Source organism: Podarcis vaucheri (genome assembly GCF_965113315.1).
Source record: "Podarcis vaucheri genome assembly, chromosome: 1".
NCBI classification, from domain to species: Eukaryota; Metazoa; Chordata; class Lepidosauria; order Squamata; family Lacertidae; genus Podarcis; species Podarcis vaucheri.
The window spans coordinates 81,798,018-81,819,302 of NC_138759.1; the positions used below are offsets into that span (position 1 = coordinate 81,798,018).

Below are 21,285 nucleotides of genomic sequence, written 5' to 3' on the forward strand. Positions count from 1 at the left end.
CCCACAGCCCCGACCCCTGGCGTGGCGGCGGCGATCAAGCAGGAAAACATGCTGGCGGACATGCTCTCTGGTGTCGGGGCACCCAAGAAGGCAGCCCAGAAAGGGCCTCCTTTCGCCAGGAAGCAGGAGGAGGACAACAACTGGGAGCAGGGCTGTCTTTAGCAGATGCAGAAGCTTGGGAAGGAAGCTGCATGCCTGCCAGCCATATAGTTAGTGGGGCGCAGCTGGCGGGCATGCAGGGAAAGGGGAGGCCGCCGGCAAAGCCGCACAGCTCCCCCACTCGCTGGGGTGCCCCTGAGAGGCCAGCGCTCTGGCGTAACAAACCACTAAGACCAATGGGAAAGACAGCTCTGATCCCAAGGCTTGTATTATCTCAGAAGAAAAGCACAACTTCAGTTTGTATAGTTATGACATAGGAAGCTGAGATATACCCGTTCAGAATAGTTGTCCATCCAGCTCAGTGTTGTCTACACTGACTGGCAGTGGCTCACAGCAGTGGCTCGCAGCAGCAAAGCACCTGCTCTTCTTCTGAGCTACTGTCCCAGCCCGTTGTTCCTCAAATGATGCTTGGGGTTGTTTTTTTGTCAGCCCTGAGTGCCTGGAAAACGAAGTTGCCTGGCAGCTCTCGCCTTAACTCACTGGCTGTTCAGGGCACATATGACTATGAGAAAGTAACTACAGCTTGAAGCAGGCATAGGCAAACTTGGCCCTCCAGATGTTTTGGGACTACAATTTCCATCATCCCTAACCGCTGGTCCTGTTAGCTAGGGATGATGGGAGCTGTAGTCCCAAAACATCTGGAGGGCCGAGTTTGCCTATGCCTGGCTTTAAGCATTTGGTTTGCTGTCCAAATCTCCCAGACAGCTATTCTTCCCAGTGTGGAAGAACAAAATGAGAAAGGAATTAGAAATGAGAAAGTCTGTGTGTGTGTAGGTGTGGTTTTGCTAGCAAGGAAGGAGGGACCAACAGCCCCAGAGTTAAGCTGAAACATAAAGTCTGTGAGAGAAGAGAGTCTGGAATGTATAGCCTGTGTGTGAATAAGGCAAGGACTGGGATCCTTGACAAGGAACACAGAGGCTCCAGCTGTCATCTCAAGGATTGCTTGCTAAGGAAGTCTGTTGAATAAACAGGAGGGAGCGGAAAAGACGAAGAACAGAATATCTTGTTTTACATTCTTGAAGATTCTGTTTTACAACCTTGCTGCGTATGGAAAACTCCCACTTTTGCCATGTGTGTAATCTTTTGTAGGGTATATAGGCCTTTAAGGGGTAGTAACTCTTGGGAGGGACACGTTGTGCTCCTTGTGGGGTAGTTTGTCCACCTTTTGGTCCCTATCCTGCACTCCACTCTCTCCTGTGACTCCTAGAAGCTGTCAGCATGCGATAGCAGCCACACCCCAGGAACTGCTTCGACTAGCCGGCTAAACCAGGTGAGGGTAATCAATGGGTCTCAAACGCTCAGAGAGTTAGGGATTTCCCCTGCCTGCAAAGATGGGCTCCAGTGAACTGAGACCAATAGTGGGTCCAGTGGTCAAGAAGGCAGTTTTTGCACATGCTGGTGGGGCTTGTCAATCTGAGAAGGCAGCCCATCTAGGAAAAAGAAAACTCTGATCCTAAACCTCCACTGCTTTGTGGGATATCTTCAGGAAAAGAAATGACCAAGGAGTAAACTCTACACAAATCCAGAATGGAGTCCCTAAGACGGTTGTATGGCATCTTGTTCATCTCCTTCTGGCAACTCCCACAGCCAATTGGTATCTGGATTCAACTGGCTGAGCTTGAACCCCAAAATTCCCCCAACACAAGAGTGGAGGCTGAGATGAGGGAAATATTATAGAATGGTTTGCAGCCAGTACAGTGTCAACCAAAGTTTGGCAGGTGGCTATCAGAGAAAGCCTCTGTGGCTGTAGAATGCCCTCTTCAGACAGGTTTGCCTGGCACTGGGATTTCAGTCTTTCCTATCCCAGATGATCTTTTAATTTTTAATCTTACCTTCTTTGAAGAGCTTCTGTACTGCTGTTCCTCTCCCTTTTTTGGTTTTTTTTAAACGTATTTTTTATTAAAGATTTCTTGGTTTACAAAAGTATGTGCAATGTCTCTTTTTTCAAGTTACATTTTCAACAGATCCATTTCATTTGTTGAGACATTAGTGTTACATTAGGAAGAAAAAGGGGGAAGAGGTGGAGGGGGGCATGGTGAATGGGGTTGGGGTCGGGTGGCAACACTTCTATTCTACTTAATGTATGTGTGGGGTTTTATGTCAGCTTCACTTGTGCAGGTTCCCTTTACTATTCGCTTGTGCTCCTTTGGTGGTGAGAGAGGTTGGGGTTGGCCTAGGGTGTGGTTGTTTGTGATTGGCTGTGGTGAACTTTGTTTTCATGTGTGAGTGGAGTGAGTGGGTATTTTTTAATTAGGTTAGCCATATTGAGTCATATGCTGTTGGTGGATTCTTGTCGTCGTCTTGTTGGGCTGTGTATGTGATAAAGGGGAGTCATACCAGGGTGAAGGAGTCTTCTTCCATTTGTCCCCGTGTCAGTTTCAGTTTATTCGTTAATTTTTCTAATAAGGCTGTTTCCCATACTATCCCTTTTTTTGGTTTTAAACCTGGATCTTATTTTGCTAGCGGTTTGGTTCGTTTTAGTATTTTTTGTTTATTATATTTTATAATGTATTTTTTTGGTCTTTTTCATGTAAACCACTGCAAAAATAAGGTTAACAAAATGCTATATTCTACGTAGCATTTTGTTCCATGGCCTCCATCCACTCTTTCTTCCTCTCCACCTGTTGTAACAAGCAGTACGTATGCTGCACAGCAGGGGGGCAGGCAGGCAGGCAGGCAAGGGATGCCTGACCCAGCAGGACTAGGAGAAGAAACTGTGGATGCTTCTTGTCCCCTGCTGCCTTTGGAAATTTAAAAAAGGAATGTTCTCTTCCTCCCCCCCCCCCCCGGCATTCCTAACCCCTGGCATTTACACAACCCAGGTCAGGGTAAACAGATGACAGTGCCATGCACAGCCCATTTCCTCTTCAGATGCTCCTTTTGGGCCTTCCCTTCCCTGAATCAGTGGTTTTGGTGCCATCGTGTGGTTGTTTTGTTGACTTTCAAAGGCTAAAAGTGGGAGGAAGCAACGCCCCCAAAGTTCCCTTAAATAATTCTCCCCCTTTGCCAACTCCTGTTCATGCAATGTTTCTGCAACCGCCAAGCAAGTCTCAGACAGTATTCCACTATTTGGAAGGAATGAATGGTTTTCTTCATCCTGGTAAAAGATTGCAGCGAGCAACCGTGTTGACCCTGAAATTCAGATTCCCTTCCTCTGCTCTGACATTGTCAGGACATAGCCCAACAATTACTCTTCCCAAACATCAGGATGAGGAAGGTTTGTGTAGCTGGTGGAGGAACAGGATGTGGAAAATAAGGCTCTCACAGCATATGCAAAGAGAAACTTCTCTTAACCGCTGACTAAGCAAATGGTGAAAATGCCCTGGAAGGCGTGTAAATGCCTTTTTGGTCGTCAAGATAACCCTGGGGCTAATTGGTGCAAGCTGTAAAATGAGATCATAGATGCTTCTCTGCTTGCTTTGAAGCCTTAGTTTTCATTTAGCGAGTTGGGAGAGGGGAGGCTGTTATTCATGGTAGGTCAGTTATTCCCTTATCTGAGAGATGGATGAGAACTGGAAAGAGGCTTCTAAACCGCGTTAATTGGACTATTGCTACCAGCGTATGCAGCTTGCTTTTTGTATAAGTAACGCTTAGCATATTAGCCTCTCAAAGACAAGCCGTGGCAAATGCTTGCTCTTTCGGCATCCATCCCAAGTCTGTAAAGGTAGCAAAGTCTTCTGCACTGCCTTGCAAGTTTCCATCTGGGAAACCTGCTGAAGAACCTTTGGAACTGTCAGAAGAGGAGGTAGGAAGAAATCCTTGAAAATGCCAGCGTCGAGGGGTTCAGTTCTGGTCTGAAGAAAGACTATTACTGACTCGCAGTTTTATTTATTTATTTCATAAAATGTTTATACCACTTGACTGTCAAAAAATTCTAAAAGTGGTTTGCACTCCCCCATATATGGGGGGAAATTGTGTACACTTGAAAACGCGGGCAGCATTAAGATAAATTCAACAGTGTAAATAAGTTTTGATAGATGTAATAATGGAATACTGAACGGTTTAGTTTATGTAAAATATGCAGGGATTTATGTTATGCAAGGATGCGGGTGGTGCTGTGGGTTAAACCACAGAGCCTAGGACTTGCCGATCAGAAGGTCAGCAGTTTGAATCCCCGTGATGGAGTGAGCTCCTGTTGCTCGGTTCCTGCTCCTGCCAACCTAGCAGTTCGAAAGCACGTCAAAGTGCAAGTAGATAAAGAGGTACCACTCCCGCGGGAAGGTAAACAGCGTTTCCGTGTGCTGCTCTGGTTGGCCAGAAGCAGCTTAGTCATGCTGGCCACATGACCCGGGAGCTGTCTGCGGACAAACGCCGGCTCCCTTGGCCAATAAAGCGAGATGAGCACCGCAACCCCAGAGTCGGTCACAACTGGACCTAATGGTCAGGGGTCCCTTTATGTTATGCAAAATGAACCATGGAAAGAGAAGGAGGGACGTCATTGATACATTTTAGAATATTCATTTAAACAACCTTAAAGTAAAACAGAAAATTTAATAAAAATTATAGGGGGGGGGAATATAAGTGGTTTACACTCCCCCCTTCCCTCCCCCAATGCTAATCACAATGTACAATAATCAAATTAACAGGAAAGTTTTGGGGATTTCTTCAGACTAGCTGCTCGCCCCTCCCTCCAGAAAAAAGAATGAAAAATAAGCTCTTTTCCTTTTCTCTCCATTGCAGAACCTTTCTGTCCAAGAAGGAAGCTACATCTCTAAGGTAGTCAGTGGTGGAGGGTGGGTGGGTGGGTGGGTGGGAATTTCAGCTCCCACTTCAGCAGGTTGGTTATATACACAATGAATGCAGTCAAGAACTCAAGATTCAGGCTCTTTAGTATTGCTGCATGCTAACATGAACCACAAAGCCTCTAAGATACCGTATTTTTCGCTCTATAACACGCAGATTTTTTCTCCTAAAAAGGAAGGGGAAATGTCTGTGCGTGTTATGGAGCGAATGTGTGGTCCCTGGAGCCGAAAAATGAGGCAAAAATCAAACCGCGCTTCAGGGAGAAGGGAAACCTGAAAAGAGGAAGTGGCGGCTTTCCTGCATTCTGCCTCAGGGTCTTACTGCCCACCCTCTCTGTTTCGTTACTGTGTTTGCTCAAACGGAACAAAGAGCAGGGGAAGCCCCTCCCCTCCAGGCAAGAAGAGAGGAAAGCAGAGCGTCCGTCCTTCTATCCTCTCCCTGCTCCGGAGGAACAATGTTTGTGAAGGGAAGAGAGATTACAGGTTCGGCTTAAAATTCTGATTTGACTTCCTGCTTTTTGTTTTTGGAGACACACAGCATTCAAATATGCTTTCTTCCATTTAAAGAGGGAGAGAGAGAGAGAGAGAGAGCACACGCTGGCTGGCTTGTGTGGGTGGGTGGGGGGAAACTTTTGCCTTCCTTTCCTCACGTTATAGCCCTCTCCTGCATTCTTAGCCTTCTGTGTTTTTCCTTCCCTCCCCACTTAAAATGTGGTTACAAAGCATGGATCCACATGGATCCTCAGGATCTTTGCATTGGGTCACCCCAAATTCACCATCAGAGCACACAGCATGTCCATGGCTACAGCCTGCCCCCCCCAAAAAAAATCACGCACCCACTGTTGCCTGGGGCTGCAATGGTGCAAAAACGTGGTTACAAAGCATGGATCCACATGGATCCTCAGGATCTTTGCATTGGGTCAGCCAAAATTCACCATCAGAGCACATAGCATGTCCATGGCTACAGCCTGTCCCCCCCCCAAAAAAAAATCACGCACCCACTGTTGCCTGGGGCTGCAATGGTGCAAAAACGTGGTTACAAAGCATGGATCCACAGGGATTCTCAGGATTTTTGCATTGGGTCACCCCAAATTCACCATCAGATCACATGTCTGTGGCCACAGCATGAAGCACAAAAATGATACGTCCACTGTTTCATTCAGAATATTTTTTCCCTTGTTTTCCTCCTCTAAAAACGATGTGCGTGTTATGGTCAGGTGCGTGTTATAGAGCGAAAAATACGGTACTACTGGCTGGCTGCTACGCTTGCAAAGGCCTGGTAGTTTTTTCATACTTGTCATAGAATCAAAACAAGCTGGCTTTAAATTGTCTCAACCTTCTGGATCCAGCCAGCGGCTGCAGGGAAGGAGATACTCTGTCCTGAAATAGAACAGAAAGCACACAAGCTGTAAAGGTGGCCATCCAAACAAACAACTCTTCTATTATCATCATCTTTTTAGCCTTCTATATAGATGCTGCAGAGGATCAACAGGTCTCCTGAGGTAACAACTTATTCCACCTATATTTAGCTCGTCTTAGGGCGTAAATATTTAGGGAAGTGGATCCAACAGGTTGGTTGCAGCTTGGACAGGAGGCATTTCTTAAAACCACCACCAAGGTGGTGAAACCTTTCCTCGCCATCTTTGCTATATACCAAGGGTGGTGTTCAACTAGGTTTTCCTCAGAGTAGGCCCACTGAAACAAAGGAACATGACTACACCAGGCCCATTAATTTCAATGGGTCTACTCTAGTTCAGTACCAACCCAAGAATATACCTCAATTTGTTAAAACATTCAGCTAAGTGGGATCTCCCTGTCAGCAACAGGAAACCTTGATAATACAGCTGTAGGAGATGATGCTGTACCTTCATTTAAGGGAAGATGCTCGCCCGTTCCTGCCAGCACAGCCTCCAGACCAGGTGACTGTAGGACAGAGGAGGCCTGTGTCACTCGGATGGTGACATCTTCTTTGGTAAGGGTGAAATCCAGCTTGCTTCCTAAGTAGCACACGCCGGTGATCTTTAGTTTCTTTATGTCATCTGGACAGATGGGGTCAAACTTCAGGTGCTTCTTGGTGATCCTAAAGGAAGTACAGGAAGACTTCCTGTTGGAAAGTCAAGAAGGCACCCTGCTTCTTTTCCCTCTCACTTTCCACACCCCACATTCACAATGGACTGGACAGCTTAGGATGGTTCCTGCCAGTTGTGCGGGCTGGCAGAGATCAGAAGCAGCCATCAAAGATGGACTGTGGCAATTAGAACCCACCTGGGAATCATCTGGCAGTGCCCCAGCAAAGCTACCACAGAGATTAATTCCCCCCCCCCCCGTGTCCTTCTGTTGATTTTGCTTCTATAAATATTAATCTTCATTTTGACAACTGCCTTCTGCCTTTTTAATATCGGCATTCTAACTGTGACAAATCAAGTAGAAATCTATATATACTTTAGCAACACAATGCTGATTATGCAAAAGCACTGAGGCTCCCAGGCACAGCTGAAGGCGCCTGAGGACAGACCAAGAAAGAAGAAGAAGAAGAAGAGTTTGGATTTGATATCCCGCCTTTCACTCCCCTTCAGGAGTCTCAAAGCGGCTAACATTCTCCTTTCCCTTCCTCCCCCACAACAAACACTCTGTGAGGTGAGTGGGGCTGAGAGACTTCAGAGAAGTGTGACTGGCCCAAGGTCACCCAGCAGCTGCATGTGGAGGAGCGGAGACGTGAACCCGGTTCCCCAGATTACGTGACTACCGCTCTTAACCACTACACCACACTGGCTCAGAAACACCCCCAGAAGGGCATTTTCCCACTTCCTCGGGACTCTCAAAACCGGACCTGATTTGAGTACTTCAGCCATTTCCTGTTCTTCCTTAACCTAGAGGCAGCTTTGGGGTTATTTTTATCTGAGTGCCGAGAGGCTCTGTCCCACTTCAGTATTGACTCAAACTTTGTAAGGACAAGCTTTGTGGCTGCAACTAAGTTTCCCACACATGTTGATTGCAAATAAACCATCTCACTAGGAAAAAAAACAAAAAAAACAGAGCAAGAACGCCTCTGCTATTCCTCCCACCTTAGGGCAGCCAAACTTAAATCACGCTAGTCCAGAGATAAAAGCCCTTCCTTCTAATAACATCTCTCCACTGGAACTGTTTGCTTGTGTTGCCCTGAGATTTGGGTGATGCACCCACAATGCTTTCCTCAGTATGAAGATCACATTGGGGACAAATCAGGAGGAAACTGGATTACTTCAATCTCAGAGCCAGGGGGTATACAGGCTTTATTGGGGCAGGCTAGAGAGTGACTCGCCACGGACCAATCTGGCAAGAGTAACCATTTAAAACTACCCCCCCATCCCTATTTGAAGCTCTTTGTCAAGTTGCAATCACTCCCCAGTCTTTCAGTCATCCAGCAGGCTGGCAGGGACAGGAGGGATGGGGATTCATCTTTCCTGACTCCAACAAATCATTACAGAGACAACAGGTGGAACCTGCAGCTCAGATGTGATTCAGTTTCCTGATGTAGCGAGCACCTTTTTCATAGGAGCTGCCATCCTTTTTATTCCAATGGACTTCAGGACCATGTACATCCAGCAACATAGCTAACTGCTTGGGGGCCCAGTGCGGCATGCATGGGGGGTGGGGCAGGGCACGCCAGAGTCTCACTGGCCGAGCCCCATTCCGCTCTGGCACCCTGCAGGCCCATGTTGCTTTTTTGAGCAGCAGAGAGCCTGCCGGGAGTCTGCCCATCGCCTCCCCCTCGGCTGTAGCGCAGCTGAGTGGGAGGTGGCAGGCAGCGTGGAACCTGCAGGCGCTCAAGCCACTGCGTCACCCCCATGGGAGACGTGTGGCTCGGGCGCAGTTAAGTGCCACCCACCACGGTGTGGCGCCCACTGTCCCCTTCTCCCCCCCATCCCCTAGCTACGCCTCTGTGCACATTAAAATTATTGTTAATACAGCTTGTACCTGAATCCAGTGTATCCATAAACGACAGCCTGCAGAAATCCACTCATCCCTGTAAGGAAGTTCACAGCTCCTGATCCATCAGGGTTCTCCACCCAGATCTGAAAGCGTCAGGGAAAAATATTTTTTTCAAGGTTGTTATTTGGAAAGGGTACCTACAGGGATCAGATTTTAAGAGGGGGGTTGGGAAGGATTGAGCTGCCTGACCTTGAATGGCTCAGTGATGTTGCTGAAACATTTGCTCAGCTGCTGCTGGGCTCTTACGGTCTCCTTCAGCTCCAACCAGCCAACAGCAAACATGCTCTGATGGAGAAAAGGAACCAACGCCGTTACCAGTGAGGGCCACCACAGCCTCATTCAGATAAATTCATTTCAGTAGCAAACCCATGGGAGACCTCGCACTGAAACCGTTTGAGGTTTCCATCCTTTTCAAGGCAAGGTTTTTTTACCCAGGTCATGGCTGGCCCCTGAGGGTCAGTCACTGGCTCATACATCTCCAGGTCATTCCTTCTGACTTCTGGGTCCATGGAATACATGACAGGGAATCCAAGCAGGACAACATCAGCCTGTTTCACTTGCTCACCTGAGGAAAGAACAAGAGGCAACGTGATCCCGGCCCACGTGCCTTAGGGCGAATCGTACCAGAAACAGAGTTGCCAGACTACCTTGGGTGACAAGTAGCCTGTAATTTTCCTGTTAACAAGGAGGTATGATGAACAGCAGGCAAAAATTCTGCACTTGCAGCTCTCCCACTGAAGGAATGGGTTTCCAAAACCCAAAACTGACTGTGCAGGCAGTTTTTAAACTGCACCAAAATCCCCATTTCTCCTTAGCTAAAATGCATAAACTTTAGCCGTTGAGCAAATGCAAAACAAGAACACAGCTCTCTCCCTTATCAGTTTGACGGCAAGACTGGCCTTGACTTTACCAGCAGAACAGACACAGACATATCTTATGTCCTGACCACAAATGACGCAGAGACCCAAGTCTGGGACTAACGCCAGAGCATGTTCTCGGAAGTAGTGACCTCTTGCTCCAAGATAGGAGTAGGAACAGGAATATCCTTTTATGGTTAAGAGTGCCGGAGCAGGAACATATGTGATGTCAACCTACGTATACAAGCTGACGTGGTTGGAAGGAGGGAGAGGGTGCCTGGAGGGTATATATACTGCATGAAACTTGTCATTTCTTTGGACTTGCTGTGGACTCACCACGCAAGTGCCTTCTGCTATCCGGAGAGCAGAATAAACTCTTTCTTTGAACCAACTCGGTGTCATTTTGACTTCCTTCCTCCTGTCACGGAGCAATGCAGACCCAATCGGTGAACTCCAATAAGGCTACACCACAATGCATTTGCACTGGCTGTGCACCAATTAAAAGGGCCTAGGAGCCCTGCCAGCAACCTTTTTCTGGCAGCCCTAGGAGACAGCTAGCAGGTATTTTTTAGTCATCACCCTACAAAGGTGAGATCATGGTACAGTGATTATGCGACAAAGCCATTCTTCAGCAATACATTCTCTATGAGACAGTAAGTGGCTCATCACAGCTTGATATTGCTTTATATAATAACAGCTTTTCACCTTAAGAATATTAGGCAGGACTGGCCCGAGATGCCGCTGTGGGCAAAATGCCCCGATGCAGCTCTCCCTCACATATCCCGGACCCTACCTCTACCCCTGTGCTGCCAGTCCCGTCGACACAACTGTACCATTACCTGCGGCTGCACCTGCGCTGCTGCCATGATGCAGCGGTGAGGGCGCAACAGCTAGGATAACAGCATGGGAAGCCCCAATGGGGCTGGCTGTGGTGCCATGATGTCGTTTGGATCCGTCACCTGGGGCAAATGGCTCCACCATGCCTCATAATAGTTGTGTGTGCAAACCAGTTGCACTCAGGGGACAAGACAAGTGCCTTCAAGGTGGGGAAACTGGATTTGGAGAATGTGTGAGGGAAGATGCACGTTCTCCAAGATGAATTCTCTTACCCCCACCCCTTGGTGTTACTTGAAGCTGCTGAGTGTGTGTGTGTGTGTGTGTGTGTGTGTGTGTGTGTGTGTTCGTGCAGACTAACAGACTCCTCAGGGAGGAAACTGGACTTCAAGACGTGCCTTCCAAGGTCAATTCCCTTCCTTCCCCCTCATCTTTCAAATTATGGAAAGATTCAGGAGGCGGTGTGTCTCCTCTGAACACAGGAAACTCCACTTCTGCTGCCAAATGTAATGTCAACTTTGGCAGCGGAGGGTTTATGCTTCTCTGCTGTTCCCTGCTGCCAGTGTTCTGTGGTGGCATGAGGGCAGTGTGTGTGGAGCTCAAGAGACTTCAGTGCCAGAGCCATGCAAAGGTCCCAGGTTCGACCCCTGGCAAACCCAGGCAGGGCTGGGAGGGACCCCTGCCTCAAACCTTGGAGAGACAGTGCTGGTTATGATATACAATACTGACCTAGGTATATAAAAAAGCTTCCTGTGTTCCCTGCCTCAGATTCTGCTACTCTGAGGTTTTGTTGGGGACCTAGGGTCTAAATACACTGGGGGTTCTCTCTGGTATGTGGGAAATCACTCCTATCCTCTGCCCATTTTGGTGCCCCACACTTTTGCACACGGAAACCCATTTTACTAGCAAGGCAAGTGACACTGATGTGAAGACTTTGACCTGAACAACAAGTGTTATAAAGGGTTAGGCCCACCACACACTCCCTTGCCATGAGCCGACTCACCTGGGCAGTACCCATCATACTCTGGGTGGTAATTCCTGCTTTTATCAAAAGGCACTTTAATTTTCTTCTGAACTTCCTCCCACTCTTCGGGGATTGGAATATGCAACTGAGATCCCAAGTCAACTGCAAAATTCAAGCTGGAAAGCAACAAAGAAAAGAAAGGTTTTTTAAAAAAAGCTTTACCAAAAAAATGAAGAAGGAAAGAAAGAGATGGGCTAGCAGGGCAAGGCTGAGAGCTACAAGGTGGGAAGCTTTAGGGTGCTTCTGGACTGCTGCAATTTTTTGTGTGGGATTCGGTCACTTGGTGGCAAATTCATGTTGCACAATTAAAGATGACTTGGAGGTCTTGCACAACAAGCCCACTTCCTCCCCCAAAATGAAATTGTTGCAGAAAGGAAAGTCATGGGGAAATGTATTGGAAAGTGTGGGGGTAATGGCACTTGTTACGAGGTCTTGTAAGCTCCCCACAAACTAATCTGATTGAAAGCTCATTGAATAGCCCATGTCATCTGAGCTTTCTGCAAAAAAATCAGGATGAATGTGGAAGCAACCTCCATGTTTTAAAAGGGATCAATCAAGCTGTCAAAACCTAGAGTAAAGGGACCATGAAGGAAAATGGTGGCGGAGCAAACAGGAAATGCAAATGGTCAGCCTAGCTCACACATCACACCATGGCTGAGCACTACTGTTCAGGCTCTGTGAGAGGAGACTGTGGCTGGCTGGTTTGCTGCTGTGCCACACTGAGATAACCCATAGTTAAGCTTTTTTAATGGAACATGGAGCCAAGTTGTTCGACATCTTCCTGCAGCTAAATCAATCATTTACAGCTGAGTTGTCCTTTAGGCAATAATCAGTATTGGAGGTAGGAATCAGTACTTATGATTAATTCTGTAAAGAGATTTTGTTTTGTGTTGTTTGGTCTAATTTGAAGATCTTGCTGAGTTATTAATTCATTATAACAATTATTTCATTGTTGTTTTATCCCCTGCATCTTCTTTTATTCTGCTGTTACCTTATGCAGTGAATTTTATGGCCTTTCATAATTTTATGGTCAAGCAGCCTGCTATTTGGTAGAAAGGTGGCACAAACCTTTTGAAAAAAACTTTTAATTAATCAATTAATTTATGGAGTCCTTTGCCTGTATCCATCACCCAAGCATGAAGAAGAAAGGCAGAAACCGGAAGAGCATGGAGAGAAAATGTCATCAATTCTGCAAGTCCCTTACCTCCTCTGGGCAATGACATTGGTATAAACAGAGTTATCTACAGCACGGTGATATTCATCGGGGGGCAGGACACCTAGAAGAAGGTAGAACATGGAAGCACTTCCTGGATTTTTTGAAAATTCAGAATGAGCCCAAGTCAAGAAAAGTCAGATTCCAGGAGCCAAACAAATGTTGCAGGTTAAGTCTATTGTGCATATACTTGCCTATTTTGCACTTTTTGCATATATCCGCTGTTAGGTATGGGATGCGGCAAGGAGTCATGCAGATAACTAAGCCCCACTTAGTCAGCACTGGAACACGGCAAGCTGCTTTATATTGAATCAGATGGTGGCTCCAGCTGGCTCTATATTGTCTGCTCTACAGTGGCTGGCAATGATTCTCCAAGGTTTCAGACGCAAAGGTCTCTCCTTGCCCTACCTGGAGATGCTGGGGATTGGAGCTGGGACCTTCTGCATGCCAAGCAGGGGCTCTACCCCTGAGCTACAGTTCTTCCCTTCTGTAGCCCCTCTGAGATTTTAGCAGTCACTGCAAACATAGTTCCAAGAGCCTAGAGATGTGCCTTAGAGAAAGGGCATGCACACGGGCATGGATAATGTCCTGGTCAAAGCTCCTGCGCAAGCACATTCACTGCATTTTGGACACAGACGGACAAACTGTTTTGTCCCAGCATTGAGTTGGTGGTGGTGGTGGGGGACCTGTTCTTCCAGTCTGCACATGTGAAGAAGGGCAGGGCTGAGGGCTGACAGGTTGGTCCTTGTGACATGCACAACGCCATCTCTCCTGCTTCCCCAGAATTGTGTCTGGTTTCCCCTCAGAGGATTAAGGAAAGAGGCCAGAAAACCAAAGGCAAATCACTTTGCACCTGAATGAGAAGTGCAATAGTAGCAGATTGCAGGCAGCTCAAGAGGCAGCACAGGAAATGGAAAAGCCGGTGTATGTCTCTTTGGTGGAGGAGGAGCCCCCCTTGCGCATATTTACCAGGGATGTGGTAGCTCTGGTCTTCTGGGTTCCACACCACCCGGCTGCACCAGTACTGAGCCACAGCATGGACCACCTCCCAGCCTCCTGCCTGATGGAAGAGCTCCAGGTCCTAGAACAAGAGGGGAAAGAGGGGCTCAGAGGGCCACTGAGCTCCACGTTTCCATCCTAGAACAGGATAACATCAGCTGGATAGCTCAGCTGGTTAGTGCTTGGTGCTGATAATGCCAAGGTTGCAGGTTCGATCCCCATAAAGGCCAGCTGCATATTCCTCCATTGCAGGGGTTGATCCCTTCCAGCTCTATGATTCTGTGAACATCATTTAGGAGGAATGAGAGGTAAATATCAGAAGATGCATTAATTGGAAAGAGGAATACGACACTGTCTTCAGCGACGAAGCTATCTCAATTTCAAAAGCAGGTCCTGAGGCTAGAGTTTTATTCATTTACCAGCAACGCCATACAATATGCCCCACACTTACCTGAGTGATGTAGTAATACTGCTCAAATGCCAGCAAAACATCTCCATTGATGTGGATTTCCTCGTTTCCATAAACCTCCTCAGGGCAGACCTCTCGGCCTGTTGCTGCGCTCTCCCAGGGGAACTTTGCACCCTGCCACAATCAAATCGAGTAACACTCAAAAGAGATGATAATTCAAATGGTGATTCTCTATTTCTGTGGGCGATTTAAAACCCAGGACAACCTTTCACATTAGCCGCTGTTGAAAGTCATGCTTACTAGAGACTGATCATGACCCTTTTTGTATAATCTATTTGACACAAATCAGAATGGTCCCATCTGCACTATACATTTAAATCAGAATCGTACCACTTTAAACAGTCATGGCTTCTCCCAAAGAGCCCTGGAAACTTTAGCAAAGAGCTACAATTCCCAGAGTGGTTTACTAATCATTCCTCTTCCCATGGGAACAAAACACCATACCCAGGATTATTTTCTGACAAGCTGCATTGTGCAGTGTAGATGGGAAGCAGTGGGATATTAACAAATATGATGCGTGGAAAAAATAAGAGTGCATGCACCCTCATGGGGCAATCTCTCTCCCTCTCTCTTTTTAGACCTCAGCAATCCCTTTGTCAAGTAAGGTCCCCATTCTGTTTCTGTTGCTCCTACCTTGTATCCTTGCTCCTGAGCGTTGCACAGAGCTCCTCCTAGCGTTCGAATCCGGTATTTCAGGATAGCAGAAGCTGCTTCCGGATAGAAAAGCAAGATGTTTGGGTACATCCAGGTATCCTGAGTTTAACGACAACATCACATATTGTTATTAGATGGACAAGCTCATATTCCTTCTAGCTCACCACCACTAACCTGGTCATAGAATCTGTATGTTGATTGTTCCTGAAGCTTTTAATGGTGTAGGATAGTGGTAGCCCACATAAGATGCTCTCTTACAGCGTCTAGAGAGCCACAGGTTCCTTACCGCTGGATTAGGGGATAGTGCCCATGTCTGACTTTTTAGAGAGGTATATGCTACAGATTTTCCCTTCCATGGCTTAAAAAAAAATACATGTTAGTTCAGTGGGGTGTATACAAGATAGTGTTCAAGAGCTAAAAACAGGTAACCTCTGGGATTTGTGAAAGGCTGACCCCTACATATGTTTTAATAAAGGCTGATCTTTTTACTCGAAGTCTATGTCCTTTTTCTTTGGTTTTCTTGAAGGGTTACCTCCAGTCTAGGAACCCCTTTAAATTTCTTCAACCTATAGTTCCAGTTTCATTTTCCGGCATCTTTAATTTAAAAGATCTCAGTCTTCAGGACTGGAAAAATCTCTCTCTGCCTAACATCTTGGAGGCACTGGGTTAGAGAAGACTTATAGTCCGACTTAGTTTCCTTGATTATGAACAAGTCTTTCATGATCACTCACCACAAGCTGTGTATATAACAAGACAATACTTCAGCTAGTTACACAAAACTTAAATAATATACCGCATTTTTTGCCCTATAGGACGCACTTTTCCCCCTCCAAAAATGAAGGGGAAATCTGGGTGCGTCCTATGGGGCGAATGCAGGCTTTTGCTGAAGCTTGGAGAGCGAGAGGGGTCGGTGCGCACCGACCCCTCTCGCTCTCCAGGCTTCAGGAACACATCCGCAACCTAGGCAGCCCTGTGGGAGGTCCGGCAGGGATGTCTAGGCTGCGGATAGCAGCCTGCTGCCCAGCGTGAGGGGCACCCTGAAGCAGAGCGCCCCCCGCGCCAGGCAGACATCCGCAGCGTGGGGAGCCTTGCAGGAGTTCCCCGCAAGGCTCCCCACGCTGCGGATAGCAGCCTGCCGCCCCGCAGGGGGGGGGCACCCTGATGCAGAGCGCCCCTCGCGCGGGGCAGACATCGGCCAGCCTCACAAGCTCGGGGGACAGCAGGGAGGTGCAGCGCCGCCATCCCGCTGTTCCTCGACCTGGTTCTGTTTCCCCGACCTGCTTTTGGGGGGAAAATAAAGGGAAATTTCCCCCCCTTCATTTCCCCCCAAAAAAACTAAGTGCGTCCTATGGGACGGAGCGTCCTATGGGATGAAAAATACGGTAGCACACACAGAGAAAATTCTGTGGAATCCACACCCCTCCTGTTCTTTATCTCTCAAAATTATATACTCTGGAAAGCCAAGATTTGCCTAAGCAACCAAAGAATAAGTTCAGTTTGGGGCTATGTCTTCCCTACTGGTATCTCCTGATTTCTGCACTTCATCACCTCTGTACAGAGATGGGAAACTGGAGACACAGTAGTGCCTTTTGGATCACCTGGTCCCAGAAGATATGGCCCCAGTAATCTTCACCCGAGGTGCCATTAGAAAGGCCTCCAGGGCTAATTCCGGAGAATGGGAAGTCAGAAGAACCCAGGGGGGGAATGGCACTCAGCAGGTAATAGAGGCATCCATAAACAGCCTGGCTCAGTGAAAGAGGTCCCTCAACTTCCACACAGCATCCTTTCCAGAGGGCTGTCCACGCCTGGACGTGAGACACATACAATGAACGAGAGACAATCAGTGACATTCCTTCACTAAAGCTCCTTTTCACGTCCTCTTCACTCTCTGCTACGGCTGTGAGGAACTCCCAGGTCTTTTCCTTCTCCTCCTCAGGGAGGGTCACTGCTTGTAGCACTGGGGTCCAGATCATGTGTACAGTAGGCCGAGGGCCACTCTCCACCTCAGGGACCAAAGTCTTTCCATAGATGTAGCTAAAGGAGAGAGGGAGAGAAAAGCTGCAGGAAGGAAGACCTTACAGTTCTTTCATCAGATCATAGAATCACACCAGGAATTCAAACCCCATCTCTAACTCTACTGTTAATCCTACCACTGGTTTTTTAGCTCCCATCCACATCCTGCACAAAATCTTTGTCCTCCTTACTTTTCAAACTCTCCGTATCTTTGCCCTACCTCCAAGGCAGATATTTTGGACTACAACTCTTTTGGACTACAACTCTCATCCTAAGAACATAAAAATATATCAAGATATACATGGTAGATCTTCTCCCCCATTAATCTGCCAACATCTTCTGAATGGGGCTGCCGTTGTTCCTTGGGCTTGCCTGTATTCAAACACAGGGACATAAGAAGTTGCCTTCAGGAAGGCAGGTCCTTAGTTCCATCTAGTTTGGCATTGTTTCAGGCAGAAGTCTTTCCAAGGACTCCCTGGAGATGACAGAGACTGAACCTTCTGCATGCAAAGTATGTGCTCTACCACTGAGCTGTGGCCTCTCCTCCAAACCACAGGAAGCACTCAATTCTTTCTACCGTTGTCTTTATATCTCAGGGGAAGGAGGACAACACAAATCTGACCAAATCTTCTCATGATGATACTCACTGAGCTCCCTGGAAATCTGCCCCTCTGTGCAAGTCCAGGTCTGGACTCTCAGGTGTGAATTGGGCCTGTAGATTGACAATAATGGGTTCACCTTCAAGCGTTGACCTCTGGATGGTTACGCTGAAGGCCAGAAGGTGAACAAGGGATTGGTGGGCATAGATCCTGTGAGTGGCTGTATAACCTGGAGCCTGGATTGCGTGGATATAGGTCCCTGCAGGAAAAAAGAAAGAAAATGATCCATGTGAATTCAGATTCTTACACTTTTATTTACGTTCTAAAGAAAGCCTAACAACACAAATTTCACACAAGGTCTGTCTGGTTCAAAGTTCACTTTTGGGACAAGAACATCTAAACACAATCTACAACTCTAAAATGATATACTTGGACAAATATTGAGGTTAAAAAACTCTTTGTTTTGTTATTTACTGAAATAAGAATTATATCAGGCACCCTATGGAATTGAAAAAATTGTCTAGTAGCACAAGAAGACAGAAAAACCTCCAGATCTTAAACACATTGTACTGGAAAAATTGATTACATTTGAATCCTAAGTTTCCTCTGGAGTGGTATACTTTGGATTCCATTTAAGCTTTATTTCAAAACTGGTTGCTAGACTACAATTAGCTCCCAAAAACTTAGTGAACTTTGTGCTAAGTGGGAATTTGAATCCAGGACATCCTGAGCCCAATACCAGCACACTCTATTCAATGTTCACCTTTGTCTCTTTAAAAGTAAGAGTTTCCTTTTAAAACAATGCCCATGCTCAGTGCAAGCTAAATAACCTAGCCCCATCATTGTGGCATTGCTGCATTTGCAATGAAAAGCAACAACACTGTTGACACTTACCTGTTCTGGTGTCCAACGAGAAAGTCTCGGTCAGGCTGTCCTCAGCAGCCACACTCATTTTGACATTAATAGGGCTGGGAACATCAGCACGATGACAGTCCCCAACTGCTCCATTATACACCCCGTTTACATGCAAGATGTCCCTGTAGACACGAGTGCCCAGGTAGGCGTTGGTCACCGTGGCAAGGAAACGGCGGTCAGAGGGCAAAGTGCCAGAGGTGAACACAGCAGGATCTTCCTCTGCCATGGCAACATACCACAGGCAGCTGAAAACAATGTGATGGCACACAGTGAATATTTCATCAGATGAGAAATGTTATGCGTGTAATCACAATACTCAGCACTAAGGCACGCAAAATGAAATGTAAGCTCCGAGCTGGACAGAGGTGTGAAAAATGTTCTTATAAGGAAGTGGAAACATCGTGTTGCTGTGCTTAGGCTGACCAGGCAGAGAGGGGGACAGGGATTGTCTCAGATAATAATTTTGAAAACTGGAACTCTTCTCATCCCTTCAGGACAAGATGGACCTGCTCAAATTCTTTTCTATGTGGTTTTAACAGAGAGGAATCCTGGCCTCTTTGGCATCTGGATGTCCACGGAAGGAGGGAACTTGCTCAGAGAACACCGCCCTGCGACTCCAGTCTCAGTCTCCCACTCAGCCACAGGAAGCGAAGGCTGTAGGCATGGTGGTCGTGCCCAAGGACCTGAATGTCCTTCCTCCTTTACTGGCAAGATTCTCTCTTACGAAGATGAAACCAAAAGGAGAGGACTGATCTTTTCCTCACTTTCCATAGGTCAGAAAAAAAAGGTTCCTGCTCATGCACATATGAAAATTTTCAAAGACTGGATGCTAATGCAAAAAACTGTTTTTAAGAGTCATAGTTGCAACAAGATATGTTCCATTGCAGCAGTCTGACCATGTAAGAACTCAGGGCATCTGCAGGATTTTTTCCAGGAGAGATGCAGCAAAGTACAAAATGTACATGGATACATAACTACAGTAGTGCCAAAGGACAGGTCTATCATTTCTGGTAGATCTGGTGACTGAGGGGTGGTGAGGCCTGGGGACCACGTCTACTAAGCTGAGTAGTAACTGCCTTTGAGGAACTAATATACCATAGTTCTCCCATTCTGTTATTTTTTGATGGGCAGATTTACTGATCATTGCAGACTTGCTGTTTTGACAATATTTTTCCACCACAACTGAAACACTTCAGTTTTTTCCCTGGCTCCCTTTGCCCTGCACACCCTTAATTCATTGCACTGCTGCTCCAAGTAACACCACAGTCCCCTCGCATTTCCCCTTTTAAAAACAGAAGAAAACGTGGGAAGAGTACACTGCAGGGCTGCCACTCTCTACTGCAGCGCCAGCAAAATGGGTATATCACTGGTCTGTTTCTTAAGGCTAGTATACACTCTGTTGTCTCAGCAATATTATCTTTGTTATTACAGGGTGAGTCCTTTGAAAGAGGCCCCGTGGATACAGAGTACACATGTTCCACGGGGCCTCTTTTAAAAGACTCACCCTGTATTAGCATGGCAATTTTACAAGAAGAAAATCACATGTATGGAAAATAAGCCCAGAGGTTGAAAGCTCAATCACAGCTACAGTCTACGGTATTTCTGACTTTCCCCCATGGAACAGCAATCACTCCCCTGTCCAGAAACACTCATTCCAAAAGTGTATCTGAAGAAGTGTGCATGCACACGAAAGCTCATACCAAGAACTAACTTAGTTGGTCTTTAAGGTGCTACTGGAAGGAATTTTTTTTATTTTGACTATGGCAGACCAACACGGCTACCTATCTACTACTGGACTCATTCCAAAAGGTCAGCGAGCGGATGGGGGGGGGGTGCGATCAAAAAATTAACCAGGAAGTTTCTACTCCACCTTTCTTTTGGTTAATTGGCTAGCTCCCATTTCTCATTGTTACGACTTCATTCATTGGCTACACACAGTGAAAGGCGGGAGCAAGGTTAGTTTCTTACAAAAACAAACCTCCCATCTCAAATGTCACAAGGTTTGCTGCGATTATATTATTGAAAAGCTGCTTCCCCTCTCTCCACTGCCATGCTGGCAGTTTGGGAAAACTCCGCTTCTCTCACTCAACACTTTCCTGGCGATTTTCCTGCAAAAAAGCTCCCTCTGCTCGTTCGCGCTGAGGATCGAGCAAAACACGCACGCGCCACATAGTCATTGAACCACCTTAATGGAGGTGTTAAGCAATCCCATAAATGTCTACTCAGAAGTAAGTGCCATTGAGTCAGATCGGGCTGACTAGTCCCAGGTAAATGCAAGCACATTTACGTTGGAGTAAGCCCCACTTGGATCAATGGCACTTACCGCGCTAAAAGACGTGGTGAACTGGAGGCCAGTTCATACTACAGTACAGGTGAAGAGGGAACGGATGAGTTGCCTCGGGAAAACAATGGTTGGGTCTTGCCTTGAATCAGGTCGCTGAGAGCCGGACAGTCCTCCGGATTGCTGCTGGAGGTGGAGCCGCCGGAGGACGACGGGGGCGGGGAGAGCCCAGGAGGGAGGAGAAGGAAATACGTTTAACTTTTAAAAAACCAATAACAACTTCCAGCCGGAGATAATTAACTTCGCGTGTGTCCTATAATATCGTAATCTGAGCAAGGGAAACATAGCAGGGTACACAGGGTACACAGATTGCGCCGAAAAAGATTTAATTATCTGGTTAATCACTTTTTCGCACGGAGAGGAAATTTCCCGCTTGGTGTCCTGCGAGTCAGTCAGCAAAGAGATCAAGGGAGAAGCTCAGTAAACAATAAAGAGCGAAAAAACACAGCAAAAGGCAAGGAAACCAGGAGTTCCAGAGCAGAGAAACATATGCA

At 46.9% G+C, this 21,285-nt stretch overlaps 1 protein-coding gene across 1 annotated transcript; it reads right to left on the bottom strand.

The window, feature by feature from the left end:
• Nucleotides 1-3,975: 3,975 nt before the first annotated feature.
• On the bottom strand, nt 3,976-20,950 carry PGGHG (protein-glucosylgalactosylhydroxylysine glucosidase). Its single transcript, XM_082229232.1, has 15 exons — nt 20,874-20,950; nt 18,430-18,695; nt 17,584-17,794; nt 16,522-16,957; nt 14,903-15,022; nt 14,252-14,383; nt 13,771-13,882; nt 12,793-12,865; nt 11,568-11,704; nt 9,305-9,438; nt 9,063-9,158; nt 8,859-8,956; nt 6,767-6,981; nt 6,146-6,281; nt 3,976-5,029 (listed from the first exon to the last, which is right to left on the bottom strand). The coding sequence occupies exons 2-14, from the start codon at nt 18,674-18,676 to the stop codon at nt 6,223-6,225; spliced, it is 2,070 nt and encodes a 689-aa protein (XP_082085358.1). The 5' UTR covers nt 18,677-18,695; nt 20,874-20,950; the 3' UTR covers nt 3,976-5,029; nt 6,146-6,222.
• Between the last annotated feature and the right edge of the window lie 335 nt (nt 20,951-21,285).

Bases quoted from the DNA above. Each gene is read 5' to 3' on its own strand.
- PGGHG (XM_082229232.1), bottom strand. From the start codon at position 18,676: ATGGCAGAGGAAGATCCTGCTGTGTTCACCTCTGGCACTTTGCCCTCT. The intron at 11,705-12,792 runs GTAAGGGACTTG...GTTGCTTTCCAG, and splicing joins AATGTCATTGCCCAGAGGAG to CTTGAATTTTGCAGTTGACT. The intron at 6,982-8,858 runs GTACAAGCTGTA...TACTTCCTTTAG, and splicing joins TATGGATACACTGGATTCAG to GATCACCAAGAAGCACCTGA.